General features: G+C 34.0%; 1 protein-coding gene across 3 annotated transcripts; it reads right to left on the bottom strand.

Annotated features, from left to right (window-relative positions):
* Positions 1 to 1620: 1620 nt before the first annotated feature.
* Positions 1621 to 17274, bottom strand: LOC133177194 (uncharacterized). 3 transcript variants are annotated; one of them, XM_061312279.1, is made up of 6 exons: positions 17205 to 17274; positions 16956 to 17052; positions 16480 to 16580; positions 8497 to 8584; positions 3029 to 3192; positions 1621 to 2047 (listed from the first exon to the last, which is right to left on the bottom strand). In XM_061312279.1, the coding sequence occupies exons 1-6, from the start codon at positions 17254 to 17256 to the stop codon at positions 2001 to 2003; spliced, it is 549 nt and encodes a 182-aa protein (XP_061168263.1). In that variant the 5' UTR covers positions 17257 to 17274; the 3' UTR covers positions 1621 to 2000. The 3 variants fall into 3 exon arrangements, with proteins under 3 accessions (XP_061168263.1, XP_061168261.1, XP_061168262.1); XM_061312277.1 differs by lacking the exon at positions 1621 to 2047 and adding an exon at positions 2544 to 2760; XM_061312278.1 differs by lacking the exon at positions 1621 to 2047 and adding an exon at positions 2544 to 2760 and having other exon boundaries at positions 3029 to 3159.
* Between the last annotated feature and the right edge of the window lie 252 nt (positions 17275 to 17526).

Genomic DNA, 17526 nt, shown 5'->3' with positions numbered 1-17526 from the left:
TAATTAATTAACTATAAATTAAAAAAAAATGTAAGATTAATATAATTAATTAACTATAAATTTAAAAAAAAATGGCAAACTCTTTATTTCTTTAAAATGTCCGTTTACTCATTTCTCAGATGTTAAATGGAAACTAATTTAAAATACTGGGACAAAGGTATTAAAAAAAGGGAAATAGAATATTTTCAGTTATATCTAGAATCAAGGGCGCTATATCCACTTTGAAAATTAATCTCTCAGAAATACATGTATTCAAAAGCAACCATGAAATAAAATAAGATTTTTTTTAAAGATTAAATAAATTTCCTAGGATACAAAGCTTTTCAGGGTAGGACAGAATAAAATTGTTTGTACATTGGTATATACTAAATAAACTGTAGAATGTTTTGATGTACTGTGGTGTACAGTATGAGGGTTCAGGGAATAACAGCAATGTACTGTGAAGATCAGTTATCTGTACTGCTAAAATCTGTGACGTACAGTGGAAAGCAGTGATTGCGTACTGTGAAGTATTGTGAAGTACAGTGATGTACAGAGGAAGTGTACTGTGAAGTACAGGGAGGTGCTGTGAAATGCTGTGCCTCTGTACAGAGTTGTACTGTTATGTACTGTGAAGTACAGAGGTAAGTACAGTAATGTACAGTGAAAGTACAAGGGTTGACAGAGATTTTCAGAGAAAAATCAGAATATCAGGGGATAATAAGTTCAGTAGTGATAGTGAGGAGATAGAATAACCAAATTTCTTGATTAAGAATCTTGTTCATTACTAAAGCTAATTTTGATTATCAATACTCAGATAGCACGATGAAAGTGAATAATATCCTGGGATTAAGCATGGGTAAGTGAAAACGTTCAATGCATAGCAAAATATCAAGGTGGGTGCTTTATTCAAGGAAATGTTTGCTATATACTCGACGTTCCTCGGGGGAAATTTACTATATAGTAAAGTATCCAAAAGCTAGAAATGTATTCTATTTAGCGATTATTCCAAGGGTGAAGCTTCACTATGTAGTAAACATTCCGAGGGGAAGGTATAATTGCTTTGCAGAAGTTTTACTTTTGCTATCTGTTTTCATCCACCGTCGTGCGTCGTGTGCCGTGCGATAACATTTGAACATTGTCAGCTTTAATTTGTTTCTGCAGCCGCTGATCCATTTCAAGCAATTTTGCCACAGAACATCTATTAGTGAAGGGGTTCAAAATTGTGACTTTCATGGTCCCTGCCCCCTGGAGCCTTAGGGGTGGGGCTAACACCATCAACTTTGTGCTATCTGTAAAAATCTTTTTCTTTACTCCTGGACATAAAGCAATCAAACTGTTGGCATGATTGAAATAAGCATTGAACCCTCTAACAAAATTGTGAAATTCATAACCTCAGGATCAGGGGTTCTGGAGTTAGAATGGGGCTCTAATGATCATAAAGTGAAAATGCATAAATTCTTTAAAAATCTTCTATCCTCCTGTATATAAAGCAGATATACTAGGAGCACGGTTAAAATGATCAAGGATACCTCTACAAAAATTGTCAAATTTGTGGCCCCTGGGTCAGGGGCCAGGAAAGGTCAGTTGAAGAACAAAATTACACAATAATTTTTATAATCTTTAATATAAAAAGTACTTTCATAGTATTTAATGGTCAGGTAGAATTGTAAATAATAGATAAATAAAAATGTTAAATGTTCATAAAAGACCAAGAGCTGGAGGCCAATGTGAGAGGATATGAGATGGATTTATAAATATTTCTCAAGAACTATTGTTTTGTTTTGTTTGCATGGGGATAGTGACAAACGGGGACGAGTACAGGTAAGTAAATAGATCAACCTTCAGATTTGTTACTGAGCATTAAATTATTTTGGTGATCCCTTGTATTCCTATTTTTCTTGCTTTTGGGCAACATAGCATAGTCCATATATCAGCTTATTTTGTTTTATTTTATATTCAATCTATGGATTATTTACAATGTTTCACTATACTTAGGTGAATGTTAAACCCTTGGGTCTCTAGTTTCTTCGAGGCTTCAAATTGGTTTTGTAGATGGGTTGAAACGCTACAAACATACATGATTGAATAACTGATTTTTAAAAGATGCAAATAAAAAGACGTCTATAAAAAGTACTGAATGGAGGACTTAAAACATACAATTAACATTATTATTTGTGTTCACATTGTAAATACTTTGATTTAAATGAAATGACCGATGGATAAAAGTTGTAACCAGAAGCACAGGCATAGCGATTATAGAATTTGTGTATAATTCCATCATTTTCTACTTCGATTCGTTATTATTCTGAACGGCTATATTTCTTGTCAAACAATGATGTGTATCTGCCTTGAAAAAGCTTTATAGTCTATTACAGGCCACTCGGATGATCAATACATATTAATTTTGAAATTTGCTTTCACACTTTTGATAACAAGGATTCACATCTCCGTAGGATGTTCCATATCCATTGCTAGTACTATTTTCGTAGGTTTTCATGGGGTTAAATTTTCGTTTTTAGTAAAAAATTATTGATTTACTTGGTTGAAGAAGAAAAATGACAATGTAGATTGATATTTTAATTTTAGTGGAGAACATGAATTCCTGGGTCTCTTGATAACACGATCTCGACGACATTTTAACCCCCCCCCCCCAAGGAAAAAGAGTTCCTTTACGGTGTTTTTGGTAAGTATCCTGCTATCATTGAGAAAGAGCTGCCATATTGACCAGTACAACAAACAGGAGGATCCAGGCTGCTTGGATAGTGAAGCTTCCATTGCCTATTAAAGACACTTAAAATCAGTCTTGATGTTTTATAAAGCATTTTTCAAATAAATTAACAATGGGCACTTTAAATACCATGCATTTTCTATAAATAATACAATGAATAATCCTTGGGGGGTTATTAGTTTAATCTTAACTATTCCAGAGGGACCTATGTCCGGGTTGGTAATATATTTCCCGTTTTTAATACACTACCGAGTTCCTATTGTGTAGAATATATTCAGGCATTTTTTAACTTTTTAAATCACTCAATAGTCAGGTTACCTTGGGAACCCCCTCTGCCACACCTTGACTCTAATTGCGGAATATAACCTGCAGCTATTTCGAAGATTGTGTTTCCCTCACAAACATTCTTTTGGCTTTCAACGCAAGGCTGCGCTGCACGAAAACTCTCGCTGGGAAAAAGAAAATATGATAAAGCAATATTCCTGAAACAAATAAAAAAAATATATGAAAATAATTAATGAGTTATCATATTTTCGTACTGGCTTACACATAGTAACATGGTGTTGAATAGAGAATTGTGTGAAGATATGCCCTATTTAGTGTGTATTTACAGTGAAAAAGAGAGATCAGTAGTGAAAATTTTTCTTGTTACATGTAATATTGAAATGTCAAAATACCGACCAGTAATAATGCTCAGTTTATTTCAACAATCTATTTAAACAATACATATTGAGAGGAAAGCAAACACGGGCTCCAGAAAACATCAGAAAAACATCATTCCAGAGAATGGATCGTAAGCATTCCCTGTCGATTGGCCAAACCCAGACATTGTATATTTCCGTATGAAAAGTTAAGAAAAAGGCTTGATAAAACATTTTCAATATCTCTCTAATATGTATTTTTGTAAGATTCTTTACAATAGCAGATACATGTAGACATCGTGATAGGATGCATGAATGGAAAATAGACCGTGCACTATGCTGAGGTGTACACATCAAAATGATGATGAAGGCAGTGATGACGCTAATGAAGACGTTTTGATGATGATGATTTGAGAATATGTTGAAAACATGAGGGAATCGCATTTGTTAAAAATCACCCTGATTCTACACACAAGTACTCTGAAGTTGATGTTGAAAGGATGCTAGAGATCCTCAATGACAACCTTTATGTAGTATTCGTAGACCAGGTCCTTCAACAAACTGCTAGAATTCCGATAGTCAATAATTGTACTCCTTAATTAGCCGACCTATTTTTATATTTCTATAAAGCAGATTTTATTTAAAAACTTCTACATGAGCAGACGAAAATACTTGCTGTGGCCTCCAACTCGACATTTACATATATAGACGATGTCTTATCAATTAACAATAGTTTCTTCAGTTCATAATACGATTCGATATATCCCAGTGAACTTGAAATAAAAGACACTACAGAATCTGCCACATCTGTTTCATGAATGATATATGGAGATAACAAACAGTATTTAAGGTCAAAGTCCATTAAAACAATACAAATCGGGAGCAGAGCAAACACGGTCCTCCAAAATCATCAGAGTTGGATCAATCAGGTGCCATGGAGGAGTGAGCATCCCCTGTCGACTGTTCACACCCACGTGTGCTCCTTGAAATGAACGAGCAAACGTAAGTCATGAAATTTCATATGTCTATATTAATTACAAGTTTCAGCTTTAGATCCGCCGCGTGCGTCTTGTCATGATCGGTAACTAACGGAAAAATCCGTCGTCAATTCAGTGTGTAAATAATGGCCTAACGATTACACAGCACAGTTAAGGCTACAATAAGGAGGCGGGGCCTAATTTACACGGGAAATGCTTACTATGACATCACACAAAATTATAACTTTTTCAAATGACCACACAATGAAATGATTTGCTATTTTAATCTGTTGAATAGCTTTAAACTACATCAATACTAACTACTGCATGCATTTTTGTCGTTGGTTAAATGCCACACAGCAATATATAAACAATTCACTAATTGCAATGCACTTGTCAATGTGACGTCATATCGTAAAATTTGACGCAGTTTGTATACTGTGAGAGGCGGATCAAGTCATATTTTATACAATGAAAAAAGTATTTTGTAATTAAATAAAATATTATTTGCAGATATATAAGAGGCCATAACTTGAATGCAATGTCTCTTTTTATGATTTTATTCATATACTTCCCATACATTTCCTAGACAAGCGATACTGCCGTATATTTCTGCAGATTCATTGAAGGGTAATTAAAGGTCTTAATAAATCGATATATTGCAAGGGCATACCCCCAATGAATTATGACAAACATTTACACATCAATTCAAGAAGTATGAAGATATTTGAAAAGTGCTGCGAACCTGATGAAATCTGGCAAATGAATTAATTATATCTTTATTTAATGTCCTTGACCAGCAAAAAATTCAACATACGGCCTAACAAATGTAATTTTAGTCGAGATAGTAGAATCTATATAGGTTCACAGCACTTTTCACAAACTACAAAGAGAGTTGAAAATAATTATCAATTAAACTTTTATTTTTAACTTTGTTATGCCCTTGAAATATTGGAATTTATAGATAACCTCAATACTTCAGGTATATTAACTAAAATCACGTAACTGCCACCTCACGTGAAAAGTCTAAGAAAATCGTCCTCAACGTGTAGTTTTCAACCACATTGAATTTGTCCGATAATAGTAAAATCCTAAAAGAATCGCCCATCCTTGCAAAGAATGTATTTTCTATCTAAAAAATTCGCCGATATTTCCATTTTGCACCTTAACTGTACAACGTAGTATGAAAAACGTCAGTCAACATTTGACTGTACTGCGTAGTATGAAAAACGTCAGTCAACATATGACTTATGATACATTGTATTTGCTGACATGGGCATTGTATCGACCAAAGAACTTACGATATGATGACTTTAAACAAGATTGCTGATTTTCGTGTTTCATCAACTTATTTGTCAATAACTTATCTCGTTTTAGAAATTGTTCATACGTAAAGTATGCTATAGCGTATGGAATCAATTGCGAGATTTACACCCCATATGCAGGTGATAAGGATATATTGCTGCATAAGTAATGGAAGTTGACGATTGACAAGTTAAAGTCACGTTTATCACAAAGCTTTGATGTTATGTTTCCATTAACGTATTTTTCAAATACAATATTCAAATATGAAACAGATGTATCACACTCTGTGGTACGTGTTTCTTTTATTTCAAACTCGACACATAAATGGAAATAACTATTGTTAATTGATAATACGTCGTCGATATATCTAAAAGTCATGTTGAATGAATGGTTGATTGTTTGTTGTTTTAGGTGCCGTTTGAGAATTTTTTACTCATATAGAGACGTCACCATATACCGGTGAAGGGCTTCAAATTTAGACCTTTACTCGGCACTCAGAGCCATTGAGCAATGGGGGATCTTTATCGTGCCAACGCCTGTCGGGACACGGGGCCTCCGTTTTTAAGGTCTCATCCGAAGGACCCACAACGTTCACTTCAAAGTGCCGAGGAACAGTTGCTACGTATTTTTTTCCGACTTAGGTCAGTCGCGGCCGGGGCTCGAATCCAAGACCTTCCAATCACGGAGCGAGCACTCTGCCGAATGAGTTACCGTGACGGTAATGTCGAGCTGAAGTCCAACAAGAGATTTCTGTTTCTCACGTATAAGACTCTAAATAAATTCTGCTTCATATGAATACAAAAAAAGTCTGCTAATAACGGGGCGCAATTGTTACCCATGGAAATTCAAAACAAATTGTTGGAAGTCCTGGTCTCTAAACACCACATCGATATTGTCAATCAGAAACTCAAGCATCTTTGTAATATCAACTTCAAAGTACTTATATTTACAATCAGAATGTTTTTAGCAAAAAAAATTTGCAAACTATTAATGACAAAGTAAGTAAATTTACGAGTTAAATTTTTATTAAAAAACAGCTCTCAATGATGCCACAAACCCTGGACTTTAATTTATCGTGGGGAATGGTTGTATACAGAGTTGAAATGTCGTAAGTTTTTTTTGTTATGGTAAAATTTTGTGATTTAAATTCAAATTTTCCAAATGTTCCTTTGAATTTTTAACTTTCCACATTTGATTTACAAAACTTATCGAATATATTGTTGCACAGTACTTCTGAAGTTTCTCCTTCACTGCTGTTAATATTTTAGTGAGGGCTTGATAGAACATTTACTGGAACCTCCTATGTATCTTTGTTTTTAGGGATTTTTATGAAGTTTTGGAATCCAATATGAATATGGTAATTCAACTTCATTTTGGTTGTTGGGAATATTGAAAATATTCAAAACTGACATATGATTTTGAAGAATTTCCTCCTTAGAAAAGGTATAAGTTGGATTGCCACTTGTAGAATTAAATCCCAGTTCCTCTATAAAACAATTAAAATAATAAGCCTTACAAACGAAGACAATGTTGTCGCCTGCTTTAACAGCGGGGACCACTAGTACTACATACTGATAATGTAGTCTATCAATTCTTTTTTCACTTCTGAATTATACTGAACACAGAAGATTGTTTTCATATTGTACCTCAATTGCTTAATGCGAGATTTTAACATACATCTGATACATTTAATCCATTTTGACAAAGTGGCAATGTCCTCTTTTTCATCTCTGGCCCATCGCCCGGGTAATCTTAAACAGAATTCATAATATTTATGAAATTATGATTCCAGCTGAAAGATCGGGGTCTCTAACTTTTGGCCCTTTTAAAGTAAGTGATTTAGGGTCCTCATTAGTAACTATATTTACGTCACCAGTAATAAAATGTCCAGCAGGACTATAGTTGTAAGGTGAAGTTGTAGTGTGAAAGAGAACGTGAACATGATGGATGATTATGTTTCAGATGCTCAATATCCAGGCTCTGTAAAGTTTTCTTGTAATTAAAAATTTCAACGGTCTCGTTTAAAGTCATCATTTGGTAAGTTCTATGACGATACAATGACCTTGTCAGCAAATATATCATTAAGTCATATGTTTACTGACGTTGTTCATGCCAATTGTAAGACCATTATTTACACACTGAATTGTTGACGGATTTTTCCTTTATTTACCGTAAATACTTGTGAATTACATTTTAGTGTCTATATGGTTAAGAAAGAGAGGGACATGGAGAGGGGGAGCGAGTGTGTATGAATGGTAGATATTTTCATTTTTTATCCTTCTGTCTTTTTGTAAATCTATTCTATTCATTTGATTGATTGATTGTATGTTGTTTTACGTCCCATTCGAGAATTTTTCACTCATATAAAGACGTCACCATATACAGGTGAAGGGCTTCAAATTTTGACCTTTACTCGGCACTTAGGGCCATTGAGCAGTAAGGGATCTTTATCGTGCCAACGCCTGCCGTGACACGGGGCCTCGGTTTTTAAGGTCTCATCCGAAGGACCCGCAACTTTCACTTCAAAGTGCCGAGCGCATGGCGAAGGAACAGTTGCTACCTATTTTTTATCGACTTAGGTCTGTCGCGGCCGAGATTCGAACTCACGACCTTCCGATCACGGAGCGAGCGCTCTACCAACTGAGCTACCGTGAACGGTATCTTTTCCTTTGAAGAAAGTCTTGATTTGGGAGGGAAGCCTAGCTCGTCCACGTTACAGAGTGTGAATAACTCTCTGCAATATTTTGAAGTGAATACACAAAGATGTTCTTCTGTATAAAGAATATTTGACAAGCTTTTATTTCTTCTTTCAAAATCTACTTCATATGAAATGCTTATATTATTGAATGTAAAAAGACCATACCAGTTAACTTTCTCTGGATCGCTTTGTAAACTTCCAAAATCTATTCCCATGTCTGTCAAGCACGTGATTAAGTCGCAGCTAGAATCACCTACAAAAGTCAAAATTATGTCAGTATTCTCTGCTGGAAAGGGAAACCGAAATACGTTGTGCTTTCATGCATAATCATGAGATTATTGCACCCTTAGGACCGGGCTGCTCTATACATATAAGTTTAAGTGTTGGTATATGGGAATTTAGGTGGGAGAAGTTATTCAGAATTAGTTATTCAGAATTAAAGGTTTTCGAAACATTAAAAAGACTGTTAATCAGAATGTTCTTTCCCTTTATAAATTACGAGATACACAATAATTTTACTTCCATAAAGTGAATCTGTAAAAATATATATGTTTTTCATATTTAATATATAAAGTTGCTTATCATTTACTATCGAAAAAACGACAGGTCCCTTTTTTAGAACATCGAATTTTTGAAAATAGGTGATGCATGTGTCTGGTTTCAAATTATATTTTATGCAGCCAACATTTACTTGAGGAATTGATGAAGTTTAAAAGGGTATCGTTTTTGTTCGATTTTCATCCGACTATAAGTTTTCAAAATAGTCTCTACTATCGTCTCCATCATTTAGACGCATGCCTTTTTCACACATATCGAAGCGGTTTGATGATCAAGACTCATTTCCATTGTTTACTTTATTTAATTGATGGTTACATCAATGTTTTCTTGTTTCATTTAGAAGCGAATCTCCATTATGCCCTTGAACAGAAGGGTAGTTTTAAACAGGTACTCAAGATTTTAATATTTTTTCTACAATAAAATAAATTTCATGTTACACTTCAAATACATTTCAGTTACTATATGACTTTAGTGTAGAACAATGCATCAATCCATACTCTTTCAATCAAATTACTGATACTTTTTCAAAAAAAGTATGAAAGTTTGTTTATATGTTGTTTAACGTCCCTTGGAGATTTTTTAACTCATATGAGAGAAATACCGACATCTTGCGAACGAACGTAACTCGCCCTAACTTCCCGTATCTCGGTAGTTTTCCAGGGACCAGTTATTGCACCTAGTTTAATATTAACAAGAAAACATTGATGTAACCATCAATTGTCGCCCGGGAAATAAATAAAGTAAACAATGGAAATGAGTCTTGATCACCAAACCGCTTCGATATGAGTGAAAAAGGCATGCGTCTAAATGATGGAGACGATAGTCGAGAATATTTTGAAAACTTATAGTCGGATGAAAATCGAACAAAAACGATACCCTTTTAAACTTTATCAATTCCTCAAGTAAATGTTGGCTGCATAAAATATAATTTGAAACCAGACACATGCATCACCTATTTTCAAAAATTCGATGTTCTAAAAAAGGGACCTGTCGTTTTTTCGATAGTCATGAATTCTTTCTAGTAAAAGTAATATTGCTGCAGATTTATTTATTATTCATTAGTCGAATTATAAACATATAATTTTCGTTTTTAAAAGTGAGAGGGGTTTGGGGAGCCAGAGAAAAAAATCTACTTACAAGAAAAAATCTGACAAGCAGAAAAACAAAACAAAACAAAACAAAAACAAAAAAGGGGGTGGGGGTTTAAACTCGAAAATCATGGGGGGAGGGGGGGGGGGTTCCAACTTTTTTCGGAACAAAATATTCTTCATACATTATCATAAAAAAAAATTGGGTCGGTAGATATGTAATAATTTTTTTCCAGAAAATTTCAACATTCTTATTGATGAAGAAAGAAAATTCTGGAGAAAAATATTATCGTTTCCTCAGGTTAAACAAGTTTTGAGTCGGGTCATTTTTAGCCAGTCGTTGAGGGCAAAGAAACATTTTTTTAAAGATGGTCTAACATAATTTGGCTGATACCACGTGTCTGGAAATTACTCACCGAAGCAGCATTCATGTTTACAGGGGTTACTAAGGCCAATTTCTGTTTAGCTGATTTGCATTGCATTTTAATTTGTAAAAAAAAAACTGAATATTTTGAATGAAATGTGCATGAGTTTCAGTTGCAAAAACGTTCTCGTATATGTCACATCAGGAATGTCTATTGATAAATTTTCTACACAGATATTGTCAGAGGTGATAATTCCTTGTAATGCCTAAGAAAACTATCAAAATAAAATTAAACTCGGCTTCAATATACATGTACATGCATCATAGCCATATGAATCCATGGGAAAAAAGCCCGTTCGTAATTTTTCGGTTGATAATAAGGCTTCTTCTTAGATACATACGATTCTTCGGCGTAATTTTGCTCCAGTCTTTGCCCCCCACCCCCCTTTCAGCTTCCTGATTTATTTTAAAATTAAATATTTCGGATTTCCAACGTTTTGGCATGAGCATTGCTTAAGAGACATGAATTGTTTAAATGCGCATCTGGTGCATCAAAATTGGCACCGTATATGATTTACATGTACAAAGTTTAGCCAGTAGCATGAACAAAAAGGCCATTGTTTTATGTTTATTTTTTAACTCTAACTTTTTCGTTAGACAGAATCTTTGACTTCATGCTTCAAAATGAGACATTTTCCAATTTCCGTTTACATGTGTATTTCCCTTTTCGGAATCTCTTCGCTCGTTTAAATGTCCATTGAAATGTATTGTAGCGTTACGGTAGCGACTACGACAAGAAGTAATTTTGAGGTATCCTGTGGGGATTTTATCTTTTGAAATCGCAATAACATTGAAGAATTCAATAATGCAAATGTGAATACAATGAACGATCCCCTTTTTTGGTTACGTTCGTTCGTAAGATGTCGGTATTTCTCCATGGAGACGCTACCACTTGCCGGTGGAGGCCGGTGTAACGACGAAAAGTGACCCCCGTAGAATATTGACCGGGGGTCAAATTTCTCCGTAGAAAAATGACCCCCGGTCAATTTTCTACGGCAAGTAGGGTCATTTTTCGACCGTAGAAAACCCTTCCAGGCCGGTAATTCTACGACTCCACACACGTTGAAAAATAACCCCCATAGAAATCTTACCCCCTACTTTTTCACTATATTTTATAATTAAACCTTTAAAGTGAGGTGTGAAATGCGTTAATCCGATGTTGGGGAGGGTCGGTGAAGGCCTAGAGTCTCCTAATTTTTTTCTTTCAAATGTATATTGGAGGAGGAGCAAAGTACCTTCCCCTAGTTAACGCCACTTCTCAATACTAGCATGATATACAATGTATATGGTATGGTTATTTTTGCTTGCATCCCATATATATAATCCGTTTTGGTTTTTTTTCACAGGTTTTGTTCCAAAAATGACATGATATATTTCTGACAATGATATATCTGTATGGAATGGATGTAATCGGAAACTATTTCAAGGACAAGTTTGTGGCCCCATTCTTCTAGCTTAAAATTTGTGCCCGCTTTCAACCTGCCTCCACACCAGCTTTTACATGTATCAGTTTCTGGATACACCATTGCATTGAAACAAAAAAGTATTGTATTATTATTTTTAGACAAGGAAAAAATTAGAGAAAGCACGGCGTATGAAGCGTCCAATAGCGTCCAATATGGAAATGCTATCATTAACTGTAATTGCTGCTTCATTCTTAATACATGTATCATATAATATCTTTTTCCCTCTTTTAGGTTCATTTATCCTTATTTATTACATGAATATTAATACCCCCGCTTCAAAGGAAATGGGGGTATATACCTTGTACCCTGCCAATCTCTCTGTTGTGTGTGCGGGGTGAGTGTTTGTGTATGTCTGTCCGAAACATTTTTTTTTTCGTTGCAGTTTCTCTGCAACAACTCATCGCAGATGCTTGAAATTTTAATACACTCTTTGGTTCGGCATGCTATACAGTGATATTCATTTTGGTACAAATCTTGTCCGTCTGTCTGTGCGGTGGGGTATCACTAGAAAGCACTGGCTCATAGATTTGTTGTTTCCCCTGTAATTTGTGTACTTACAATTATTATCTGTAGAATTATATTATCTCTATTGTAGGGGAAAACGAATGTATCTAAATAACGTTAACTATGAAACACTATATATATATTGTTTGTATCAGGATCGCTATATCAAAAACACTGATAGTCTCTAACAAAAAAAACCTATAGTTTACCAAATTTAATCATAGTTTAATGCAGTATCAAAGTTTTTACTATAGTAAATCAAAGTATTTTTTTGAATATATGATTGTGGTATTTTATGTTCTTAAATTTATATGTGCACATTTTTTCTGTATTTTAGGGAACTAAGAGGGGTGATCAAAAAGTTCGTGAACTATCTCGTTATTTACAAAACCACAGTTCAGATCAAAATGAAATTTGGCACACATTTAGTCATAAACATGTTCTATAAATAGCAGATATTTGCTCCACGTTTGGACATCACAATATAAATATGACTCAGTATGTAGATGACGTGACATAAAATGGTTTACTCAGTCGTACTTGATCAACGAACGGCTTAACATTTATCTTAGAAATTCCTTTTCAGCAGCATATAATAATTTGTACACGATTTATGTAAACAAAAAGACATGGTAGAAGTTCAATCATTAATTGGATTGATTGTTTTAGTGAAGGAAGGGAGGTGGTAAAAATTATGTTTGTTCTGGTGCCCCGTGAAAGCAAGCTTGGGGGAGAGATGTGTCCTTAGTTGAGCAATCTGTAACGAAAGATCGCCAAATTACATTAAGAAAATTAGTTGAATATCTTAAAATAATAAAATTATTGAATCCCTAAAATATCGTTTACCTTAGATTTTAAACATATCATATATGATAAAAAGAAGGCGCCCATACTTTACCCACAATGGATAAACGACGCACCCCAATACAAAAGAGTCGGGTTGTGATGGTCACTATGCTCATTCTGGGAAAAGATATCCTAGTCCACCAATCCTATTTGTGACAAATGGACTATTCTTGTTGTAAAAAATAACTTGCATGGTAAGAAATATAAAACTCGGAAAAATCTTTTAATTTCTGTGAACAGAACGCTACGGAGCATGTCACATGAAAGCCTGGATCACGTGATTCGCGCATGGGCAGATCCATCATAATAAGAAAACGTAAAATAAAATTTCTAAGTTAAAAAATAAGCCAATTATTCAATAAAAAGATACAACTGAAAGATAACTGAAAGGCCACTGAAATGTATCTGCCATTCAGTCGACTGAATGATAACTGACAGACCACGGAAAAGTCACTGGAAAGGAACTTTTCAGTGACCTTTTAGTGGCCATTCAGTGGGCATTCAGTTACCATTCCGTACGTCGACTGAATGGTGTAATTTCATCCTGTGAGAACGATGGCAGATCTGCAGTGACAGCGTCTCTTGCTATTGCCAGTAGTTGTTTGTTGGTATGTTTCGTTCTACCCGGGGACTCGATCAAAAAGCTTCTGCTTAGAAAACTCCCATTTCACTTGTATATTAAAGATCTAGAGATATTTTTTTCTTCTTCTTTAGTCATTTAAAGTTTCTGAGGGCGTAATTACTAGGTCTAAATCAAACGGAACCGCTTTCTGGTGCGCCATAACGTCACCAAACATTGCCATTTTTCGCTTGTTGCGTTTACCACTTTCCCATTTCAAATGCTCGGGAAACTGCCAAAGTTTAAGGAAATGCCTTAAAAATTTACATAATAGATAGTTGATTAACAATAGGATAATTTTTACCCCAACCTTATCTATTTAGTACTTTTATTTCGAAATAATACTCATGTATTTTCAAATGAAACCCTGGTTTATTCATCGTGTGCCGTAGGACCGTGCCCTGTGTACATTGAAGCATAATAAACACTTTGTTTTTGTCTATATTTTATCCAAAAAATTATGATGCACTTAAATATGATAAATAAACAATTGTTGAAAATTTCAGCTTAGTGCGCCCATTATTTTTCAAGAAAAATGCTTTGTTAACGATTTTACCGGACAACCCTCGTATAGTTTAATATTAGTAAATTTTTGTTAGGAGTGTCCTTCGATTGTGATAGAAATACTGGCAATATTCTCCCCTTCCTTGATCATTATATAGATACATGTATAATCTACATAACCATGCACATATGCATTATGTAACTCCTTATAAGTAGGATTTTTAATGTAAGAAAAAAAGATTCTTGTTTACTTTTATCCTAAAAACTATTTTTAAAACCTCGTATCACATAGCAAGATCGCTTAATTTGTGCATAGGAAAGACATGGCCAGATTTTTTTTTCTATAAGCTAGCAAATTTAATGAGCGGGTTACATCCTCGTTACCGACCCCCTCAAAACTTACTATTATAGATACGATGACATGAATCACGTACTTGAACAATATTTTTTGGCACAGTTCTATGTAGTCTTGCAAACGCAACTTCAATTGTGCTAATATTGCCAATCATACTTAGGGAAAAAATAATATGTAAATTAGACAGGGAAGCTTTTTCATAATGCAACATTCGGTTTTTTCTATTGGTAAAAATTATTACATGTAACTAGAAAGAGGATATACGTACTACTGTGTATAAACTTGTGTCAATTCTTAGTATACCAAACACCTCTTTTAATTAATTTTTTTTTTAAGTAAAAAGCCTCATTTTATTTATAGGCTTTGTTGACACTAGCAAATGACAAAAGACATTGGTAAAGATTTTGAGCTAACCACTTTTTGTGTCTCTGAGATCGAATATCAGAGGAATTTTTATCTAGTCCTGTCTGTTATTTTTACACAAATTTAATCTTCCTTATATTTTATTAGAAGTTTTTTTTTTTAACCAGAAATCAAAGATATATATGAGATCTAAATTTCTTAAAAATTGTCCATTTTTTCACGCAGATTTATTTGGGTAGAGTTCGAAAACATTAAACTTTCTTGTAACTTCAGAGAAAAAAACCCTTGAGACTTTACTTTCATTCTTTCTTTTTTTTTTTTTTTACATTATTTACCCACAGTAAAATTTAAAGAGGATCATTACAATTATACACAGAAACCATGCATTTTTATTCATATGTAAATTTCTCTCTCTGACACCAGCTAAGTAAATAATCTTGTTTTTTTTAATGACGACTCTGGAAACTTTTTTTATATAAAATTTGATAAAACAAATCTAAGAACACATGTATTTTTGCTCTTACAGTCATCGAACCGCATAATAGCCTATAGTTATTTGATTTCTTTTAATGGGATAAAACATCTTGTATTATTGATGTACATGTAAGGTATAGTGTAACCTTTTGTTACTTAAACTTTAAAGCTTTTAGGCTGCGTGATTTTACCCCTACGTATTTGCCTAACAAGAATATTCCTACCAAAAACAGTTTTTTGTATTAAAAAAAGACACGGGGTCATTTTTCTACAACCCACACGGAGACCATAATTTCTACGAAAAAAGGGTCATTTTTCTACGTAGAATATTGACCAGGGGGTCAAATTTCTACGTAGAAAAATTACCCCGGTCAATATTCTACGGGGGTCACTTTTCGTCGTTACACCGGGCTACAAATTTATACCTATGCTCGACACTCATGGCCATTGAGCAGTGAGGGATCTTTTTCGTGCCAACACCAACTTCGGCATGGGACCTCAGTTTATACGGTCTCATCCGAAGGACCGGTCTCCAAGTACCGCAGTGGATTCGAACCCTTGATGTAAGGATCAACTCCTTACTCTGCAACTCTAAAGCAGACTCTCTAACCTCTGTGCCACGCGGGCGACAAGTCTGAAAGTTAACTCTGACTGATCGAATTTTCTCATACTAAACTGAAGTCTAAAATATCTAATAGTACATTTCAGGTTTTCTTTTTTTAATAAAGTTGAAGATTAATGTGAATTAACAAGGAATTACAATTTCCATAATATCTGCTTTCATTGAACAGATTTTTTCCCATATTTCTACCTCAAAATAAAATAAATCAAAAATCTATGAATAAACATCGGACACAGATGGAAACAAAATTACCTAATTTGTATTGAATATATATATATTAATATATACTTATACCTACGATAAACTGTTAGGTTCTGTTACTTACCACATGTTATATTGATTGTCTGTAAAATGCTCTGGAAGTCTGTATTTGATGCACAAGAACTTTTGAATGGTTCAAGACAGCTTGCTACCTGTCTCAAAGCTCTATAAAATCCGATAATAATTTTGTGCTATGTATTTTGTTTATTTTAGCCTAAATTCCAGCTATGTATTGGATTAATAAAATAATACATGCAATAAAAAAAGTAATTTCTTGTTTGTACCTAATATATAAAAGTCAAACAAGCTACTTCATAAAATATAAAGGAAATGTTGAAAGTAATGTTTCTTGAAAAAGGAACCGTTTTCAAGAAAGCAAGAATTATTATCATCTTTATTATTAAAGTGTTTTTTACGAATTTTTGCTTTCACGAAAATTGCATTAACTTAAATAGGAAAGCATGGAAATTATTTGAGTGAGTAAACATGGTCGAGTTTTGAAAAATAACATTTGAACTTGCATAAACAAACTTTACTTACGTGCAATTGACATCTCTTGTTGTTTCCCCTTGCGGAAGTTGAACCCCGGCTAGACATTTAGGATACCCTGTCGGGTCACACTGAGCATAAGAGACGCCTAAGCCGAAAGATGATACATGCAAATGATTAGAATTCGAATCGTCAATTCAAAGAAATCAGATAATTCAAAAACATAACCTTTTATTTATATCAATTAATTCCTCTAATTTGATACGAAATTTTCAGTGATAGGTTATTTTAATGCCTAACCTGTAAAGCTTGACAGCTGACAAATAATTCCAGCAATGTATAGCGTATTCATGATGTTTCTCTTGCTCAAATACAACACTTCTAGTTATTTTTATTGTTCTGATCCAGATTCTTTGTGGCAAAATGACTCATACATTAAAAAAAATAAAATCATGTACGTGATACTCATGACATAACTTCCTGTTTAATAAGCTCGCATTTCATTGCCGGATGAATAAAATACAATTTGCACACAAAATACAATTTGCACACGTAGTCAAAACTTATGCAAGATATCTTCATATTATATGGCATGATAAATAATCTTACCAGTAGTTGTATT

This window comes from Saccostrea echinata, unplaced genomic scaffold, assembly GCF_033153115.1.
Source record: "Saccostrea echinata isolate AGI-Se365-2 ecotype Australia unplaced genomic scaffold, CSIRO_AGI_Sech_v1 ptg000097l, whole genome shotgun sequence".
Classification (NCBI taxonomy): Eukaryota; Metazoa; Mollusca; class Bivalvia; order Ostreida; family Ostreidae; genus Saccostrea; species Saccostrea echinata.
The sequence above is the reverse complement of the archived record's forward strand: the minus strand, read 5'-3'. Positions and strand labels throughout refer to the sequence as shown.

Excerpts from the sequence above, each read along its gene's own strand:
- LOC133177194 (XM_061312277.1), bottom strand. The coding sequence starts at position 17,256 with ATGAATACGCTATACATTGCTGGAATTATTTGTCAGCTGTCAAGCTTT. Across the intron at positions 17,053-17,204 it reads TCAGCTGTCAAGCTTTACAG|GCGTCTCTTATGCTCAGTGT; the intron begins GTTAGGCATTAA and ends CTTTCGGCTTAG. Across the intron at positions 8,585-16,479 it reads GACAATCAATATAACATGTG|GTGATTCTAGCTGCGACTTA; the intron begins GTAAGTAACAGA and ends TGACTTTTGTAG.